Below are 8,100 nucleotides of genomic sequence, written 5' to 3'. Positions count from 1 at the left end.
AGAGCAGTGGATTTATTGATTTATTTACTGTATATTGCTGCTGCCACACAGATCTAAAATAAACATGCAGTTTATTTCCCAGCTGTTTACCTTCACAGACATAACCGACTGTTTTTTGTAACTCATGTGTGTTTTTAACGTAAACTTGTGTGTGAATGATAACTTAGTTTAGTACTCGCATGCTGTGACAGCCGCTTTCTGTCCGTGTGCTTCGGATGTGTGCTCTCAGAAAACCGTATATCATAAGTTTAAACTAATATGGTTTAAAACGCATGATTTCAGCTCGATAAACATGATAATCAGAACCAAAACAGATGTTTTTAGCAGACCCGAGCTGTAATGGGGCAGCTCTATTCTGGAAAAGGGGGCGGGGAGCAGCAGCTCATTTGCATTTAAAGAGACAGGCACGAAAAACAGCGTGTTTTTTTCAATTTTTTTCAAAATGATATAATAAATGATCTGTGGAGTATTTTGAGCTGAAACTTCACAGACCCATTCCGGGGACACCAGAGACTTATATTACATATTGTAAAAAGGGGCATAATATGTCTCCTTTAAATATGAAACTAAAACCGCCAGTAGGTGGCGGCAAGTCACTGTCTTAATGATCGAGTCATTCACTCATCTGATTCCAGGTGATTCATTCAGAAATGAAGCAAGTGTCTGTCTTTATGTTGGGTCACTGAATCGTTTGCTCTCTCGACTCATTCATTCAGTAACAAAACACGCTGTGTGTTGCTCGGAAAGACACAACAATTCTACTGTTGCTTTGTTTGGAGCTATTTTGTTGGCGAATTTGAGCAAAACCGAGAATATTGTGTCTAAAATTTTATACAGTATTAACTTCTTGTTTATATTAACTGTTGTAAAAAAAATCTATCACATTTGCAATCATGCAGATATTTGGGGGAAAAACAGCTCATGTGATATTGATAAACCATATCATATGATATAAATAGAAGGCAGAAACTCAATATTTGCTCTTAATATTGGATATTTAATTGTTCATGCTCATTTGACTTAGTTTTACATTTAAGGTACATTTCCCACTAATGCTCACTTTTATATTTTTAAAAACACTCATATTTTGAGTGTATGTCTGTATGTTTACAGTTTACTTAGCCATGTTTCCTAAGCTGAGTCTCCATGCTCATAAAACATAGTATTCTAATTTTTACTATCTGTTAGGACATCAGTGTAGAATTCATTCGGAAGCTGGAGTCCCTGCTACAGAGAGCCTATCGGCTCCAGGAGGAGTTTGAGGGAGCACTGGGAATGACAGACCCTTCAACACGTCCTAGTAATGGTGAGCGTTAAACTAAAGGCAACTGTGTCAATAGATGACTGTGTGGAAGTAAATGATTGATCTTATGTAACTTTTAATTACTGGGCTTGGCTCTGTGAACTATAACTGTACTCTAAAAATGTACTTTTTTATTGATGTGTGACAGGTTGATGTGTGATACATGGCATAAATAATGCACCTTGTGTTGTGTTTTATTATTTAAACCATAACTTCTAATGGATTCATATATCTCAATGTAAAATTAATAATAATGTGAAAACCAAACAATTTCTGTTTAAACTTTGTAGGCAGATTACATACCTGCCAAAAATGAATTACAAAGAAAAAAAAAAACGGATAAGAGACTGAAGTGTCCCAGAGGTTTCTTATAACATACAACAACTGTTTGATTGTGGCACAAAATTAGCCATCTATATCTAGCCATCAGTGTGCATGAAGCAAATTTCATTGTCAGAATACTACGCACGTACTGTATGTGCACAGCCAAATGTTTCTATCTGCATTTACTGTGTACAATCAGCTGGCACATGCACTTTGAATTTTTGGCAACACCGGCCCGGTCCATTGTTTCCCAGTCAAAAAATAAACAAATAAAATGGAACAACAGACCACTGGAGACCAAAACAACAACCTGCTTGTGTAAGGGGAAAAAAACCAAGCGCACTGAATAAACTAAGTAAAAATGTACTGCATTCCCAGTCCTTGGATTTTTGGGGTCTGGAATTGAACATGTTTGTATTCAAGCAATGAATAGATCAATGGAAGACAATTTTGTCAATAACAATATTCAATAACAAATATTCACCTTTCAGTTTCAAAATATGCGTATGAATCGAAGTCAAGTGAAAGAAAAGTGTAGTGTGAGCAGTTACAAGTGTGTCTATCAGCAGGTGAACATTGTCCATGGTGATTGTTTATGTTTTCTCATAATGATCGTGATTGGCTGCTAAAATGAGACTTTGCAATATGTGACAGAAGATTATGAAGAAATTAAGAAAAGTGGGGCCAGATTTCAGCAACAGTATTTGATAATAGTGACTATTTCTATTATTACTAGTATCTGCAGGTGTAAACCAATTGTGGCCAATAACTTGGTTTTCTTCATGCAAACCTGTGACTTTCTTTTCGCTGTGGAACACGCAAGATGTTTTGAAGATGCCTTCTTCATCAAACAAAGAAACGGACACAGTGGCTGTGCAACTTTGCACGTTCTGCTTCATGCAGCTGCGCCTGCTGCGTATTACTGAGGCTCTCAGCTCCTGTTCTGTATCTAAATAAAGAAGCTGGTCATGGTCCAAAGTTCTTTCCTTACGACTGTTTACAGGTCTACCTCTTACCCACTCCCCAGAACACATGGCACAACACACTCGATTCACACCCTTTCTCATGCAAACCCTATAAACACATTTGTCCTTCAATGCAGTTGAATCGGTTTATGCAGTTTGCTGTTTTGGAACTAGACCAATTCGCTCACCCATGTGAGATAAGGGCACTTAAGTCTAATCTTCCCTCATTTCCTGTGGCAGATAAGCACATGGATCTCGCCGTGCGGGAGGACTTGGAGGACACCTGTCTGAGAGATTCAATCAGCATCGCCTCAACAGATTCCTTCGTCTCTGCCGCAGAGGTGAGAGGGAAGTCTTTGTGCCAGTCAGCTTGTGTGGAACGCGCTGGACAGTTTGAACCTTACTAACATGTTGATGTACATCAGTCACATCTCTCAGACCTTCATGTATTACGGGATTCAACATGAAAATGTTTTGTTTTTTGGGTTATTCAGCACTCACGGTTGCCAGCACAAGCTTCAGATCACATTTACCTCTCATCATGTGTAGTCTACAATTATAAAAAGCACCATGGCATTGGACATGTATTATGGTTTTCTTCATTTATCATGCTAAATACAGCTTTCAAGCTAAATACAGCTTTTACCATGGTACTGTGAGAGTACTTTAAGGGTAAGAATCCTGCGTAATTTAAATCTGTCCTCCATTTCATTACTTAATCACTTTGTGTGGACACACATAGGCATCAACCTATATATACAGTGGGTACGGAAAGTATTCAGACCCCCTTAAATTTTTCACTCTTTGTTATATTGCAGCCATTTGCTAAAATCATTTAAGTTAATTTTTTTCCCTCATTAATGTACACACAGCAACCCATATTGACAGAAAAACACAGAATTGTTGACATTTTTGCAGATTTATTAAAAAAGAAAAACTGAAATATCACATGGTCCTAAGTATTCAGACCCTTTGCTGTGACACTCATATATTTAACTCAGGTGCTGTCCATTTCTTCTGATCATCCTTGAGATGGTTCTACACCTTCATTTGAGTCCAGCTGTGTTTGATTATACTGATTGGACTTGATTAGGAAAGCCAAACACCTGTCTATATAAGACCTTACAGCTCTAGCTCAGTTTGGCCGGACGGCCAGCTGTAGGAAGGGTTCTGGTTGTCCCAAACGTCTTCCATTTAAGGAATGGAGGCCACTGTGCTCTTGGGAACCTTAAGTGCAGCAGAATTTTTTTTGTAACCTTGGCCAGATCTGTGCCTTGCCACAATTCTGTCTCTGAGCTCTTCAGGCAGTTCCTTTGACCTCATGATTCTCATTTGCTCTGACATGCACTGTGAGCTGTAAGGTCTTATATAGACGGGTGTGTGGCTTTCCTAATCAAGTCCAGTCAGTATAATCAAACACAGCTGGACTCAAATGAGGGTGTAGAACCATCTCAAGGATGATCGGAAGAAATGGACAGCACCTGAGTTAAATATTTGAGTGTCACAGCAAAGGGTCTGAATACTTAGGATCATGTGATATTTCAGTTTTTCTTTTTTAATAAATCTGCAAAAATGTCAACAATTCTGTGTTTTTCTGTCAATATGGGGTGCTGTGTGTACATTAATGAGGAAAAAAAATTAACTTAAATGATTTTAGCAAATGGCTGCAATATAACAAAGAGTGAAAAATTTAAGGGGGTCTGAATACTTTCCGTACCCACTGTACGAAATACACAAAAGTTAAAGAATTACACAAAAAGGTCTTAAATCTTGTGATTTGATTCAGTTATCTGAGCACAGAGAGATGAGGAGTGCCCATGCGCTGGGGTCACTGTGTCATCACCCCTTTTATGAGGATGCCCTGCAGATGGCTGAGGAAGGGAAGATCTCCTGTCGAGTGCTACGGTGAGTCAAGTATGTCAGGCATGGGGGAACACAGAATACCTGACTGGCCAATCAGAATCTAGTGTTCAATATAGTTGTGTATTAAATAAATATTAATAATAAACACAGTAATCATTTTTTTAGCTCGTATAGTTTATTAGACTAACTATAGATAATATTGTGGACTAGATGTTTTAACAAAGTTCAGTCATGTTCATAGGTACGTGTGCATTGGATATTTGAATGTGGCTTAATCAAACTGATTTGAAAGTATGAACTGATTTGTTTTATAGATCTGTTTGTTTGCACACATTTCTGAAAATATTGTGCAGAGCTGAGTTCTATTTTAAGTTGATATGTTTTATCTAGACTGTTGTTCACTGGTCTTTTAAAAAATAAAAAAAACAGAACTGAAGTGTTGGAATGTCTTGGAGACACTGATTTCCTGGCAAAGCTGCACTGTGTACGGCAGGCGTGTCAGGTAAAGGATTTCTTTCTCATGTTCTGAAAGTAACACATTTCAGAGTTAAGTGGGGTTAAAGTTGTCAGTTCACCCAAAAATGAAAATTATCCCACAAATTACTCACCCTCGAGTCATCCTAGGTGTATATGACTTTCTTCTTTCAGACGAATCCAGTCGGAGTTATATTAAAAATGGTATTTTAACTTTCAAGCTGTTTAATGCCACTCAGCGGGTGTTGCATGCATCAGTCCAAAATAAGTTAAATAAAAAGCGCCCATCCATAAAAAAGTGCCTCCTGTAGCGAATCGATGCATTTTTGTAAGAAAAATATCCATATTCAAAATGTAATAATCACTTTAATGTAGCTTGCGCCAACAGTTGTACATGAAAGCAGTTCCGGGAGGATGACGTATGTAGGTCGGCGTTGCGCATGCGCCGCTCATAAGTGACGCACGCAGAAGCGCAGCGGAGAGATCGTGCTGTCTATTTCTTCTGATCATCCTTGAGATGGTTCTACACCTTCATTTGAGTCTAGCTGTGTTTGATTATACTGATTGGACTTGATTTGGAAAGCCACACACCTGTCTATATAAGACCTTACTGCTCACAGTGCATGTCAGAGCAAATGAGAATTATGAGGTCAAAGGAACTGCCTGAAGAGCTCAGAGACAGAATTGTGGCAAGGCACAGATCTGGCCAAGGTTACAAAAAATTTCTGCTGCACTTAAGGTTCCCAAGAGCACAGTGGCCTCCATTCCTTAAATGGAAGACGTTTGGGACGATCAGAACCCTTCCTAGAGCTGGCCGTCCGGCCAAACTGAGCTATCGGGGGGGAAGAGCCTTGGTGAGAGAGGTAAAGAAGAACCCAAAGATCACTGTGGCTGAGCTCCAGAGATGCAGTTGGGAGATGGGAGAAAGTTGTAGAAAGTCAACCATCACTGCAGCCCTCCACCAGTCGGGGCTTTATGGCAGAGTGGCCCGACGGAAGCCTCTCCTCAGTGCAAGACACATGAAAGCCTGCATGGAGTTTGCTAAAAAACACCTGAATAAGATTCTCTGGTCTGATGAGACCAAGATATAACTTTTTGGCCTTAATTCTAAGCGGTATGTGTGGAGAAAACCAGGCACTGCTCATCACCTGTCCCAACAGTGAAGCATGGTGGTGGCAGCATCATGCTGTGGGGGTGTTTTTCAGCTGCAGGGACAGGATGACTGGTTGCAATCGAGGGAAAGATGAATGCGGCCAAGTACAGGGATATCCTGGACGAAAACCTTCTTCAGAGTGCTCAGGACCTCAGACTGGGCTGAAGGTTTACCTTCCAACAAGACAATGACCCTAAGCACACAGCTAAAATAACGAAGGAGTGGCTTCACAACAACTCTGTGACTGTTCTTGAATGGCCCAGCCAGAGCCCTGACTTAAACCCAATTGAGCATCTCTGGAGAGACCTAAAAATGGCTGTCCACCAACGTTTACCATCCAACCTGACAGAACTGGAGAGGATCTGCAACTTGGAGGAATGGCAGAGGATCCCCAAATTCAGGTGTGAAAAACTTGTTGCATCTTTCCCCAAAAGACTCATGGCTGTATTAGATCAAAAGGGTGTTTCTACTAAATACTGAGCAAAGGGTCTGAATACTTAGGACCATGTGATATTTCAGATTTTCTTTTTTAATAAATCTGCATAAATGTCAACAATTCTGTGTTTTTCTGTCGATATGGGGTGCTGTGTGTACATTAATGAGGAAAAAAAATTAACTTAAATGATTTTAGCAAATGGCTGCAATATAACAAAGAGTGAAAAATTTAAGGGGGTCTGAATACTTTCCGTACCCACTGTACAAAATACACAAAAGTTAAAGAATTACACAAAAAGGTCTTAAATCTTGTGATTTGATTCAGTTATCTGAGCACAGAGAGATGAGGAGTGCCCATGCGCTGGGGTCACTGTGTCATCACCCCTTTTATGAGGATGCCCTGCAGATGGCTGAGGAAGGGAAGATCTCCTGTCGAGTGCTACGGTGAGTCAAGTATGTCAGGCATGGGGGAACACAGAATACCTGACTGGCCAATCAGAATCTAGTGTTCAATATAGTTGTGTATTAAATAAATATTAATAATAAACACAGTAATCATTTTTTTTAGCTCGTATAGTTTATTAGACTAACTATAGATAATATTGTGGACTAGATGTTTTAACAAAGTTCAGTCATGTTCATAGGTACGTGTGCATTGGATATTTGAATGTGGCTTAATCAAACTGATTTGAAAGTATGAACTGATTTGTTTTATAGATCTGTTTGTTTGCACACATTTCTGAAAATATTGTGCAGAGCTGAGTTCTATTTTAAGTTGATATGTTTTATCTAGACTGTTGTTCACTGGTCTTTTAAAAAATAAAAAAAACAGAACTGAAGTGTTGGAATGTCTTGGAGACACTGATTTCCTGGCAAAGCTGCACTGTGTACGGCAGGCGTGTCAGGTAAAGGATTTCTTTCTCATGTTCTGAAAGTAACACATTTCAGAGTTAAGTGGGGTTAAAGTTGTCAGTTCACCCAAAAATGAAAATTATCCCACAAATTACTCACCCTCGAGTCATCCTAGGTGTATATGACTTTCTTCTTTCAGACGAATCCAGTCGGAGTTATATTAAAAATGGTATTTTAACTTTCAAGCTGTTTAATGCCACTCAGCGGGTGTTGCATGCATCAGTCCAAAATAAGTTAAATAAAAAGCGCCCATCCATAAAAAAGTGCCTCCTGTAGCGAATCGATGCATTTTTGTAAGAAAAATATCCATATTCAAAATGTAATAATCACTTTAATGTAGCTTGCGCCAACAGTTGTACATGAAAGCAGTTCCGGGAGGATGACGTATGTAGGTCGGCGTTGCGCATGCGCCGCTCATAAGTGACGCACGCAGAAGCGCAGCGGAGAGATCAAAACAAAACAACGGTCACTAATTAGAAGTACAAAACGAGGATTTGTAAAGAAGAATGTCGGAGGATTTTGATATAATCCAAGAGGAGACTGGTTTTCCTTTGCTGAAGTAAGGAAACTTTGCTTCCTTTGCTCCTGTTGACAATCGTTGGTTATTATGAGACTCAAACATCGCATGTGCAACGCTGACCTCATACGTCATCCGCCCGGAGCTGCTTCCG

At 39.5% G+C, this 8,100-nt stretch overlaps 1 protein-coding gene across 1 annotated transcript in view; it reads left to right on the top strand.

Moving 5' to 3' along the window:
• miga1 (mitoguardin 1) overlaps positions 1–8,100 on the top strand; it is a 27,529-nt gene that overhangs the window by 10,290 nt on the left and 9,139 nt on the right. Inside the window, exons 7-10 of the mRNA XM_016291543.1 lie at positions 1,189–1,306; positions 2,833–2,933; positions 4,379–4,497; positions 4,885–4,957. Of these exons, the coding sequence (XP_016147029.1) occupies positions 1,189–1,306; positions 2,833–2,933; positions 4,379–4,497; positions 4,885–4,957 (411 nt within the window). The remainder of the gene's footprint in view (positions 1–1,188; positions 1,307–2,832; positions 2,934–4,378; positions 4,498–4,884; positions 4,958–8,100) is intronic.

Source organism: Sinocyclocheilus grahami, unplaced genomic scaffold (genome assembly GCF_001515645.1).
Source record: "Sinocyclocheilus grahami isolate Dianchi unplaced genomic scaffold, SAMN03320097.WGS_v1.1 scaffold273.1, whole genome shotgun sequence".
Lineage (NCBI taxonomy): Eukaryota > Metazoa > Chordata > Actinopteri > Cypriniformes > Cyprinidae > Sinocyclocheilus > Sinocyclocheilus grahami.
This window is presented reverse-complemented; position numbering and strand designations above follow the sequence as displayed.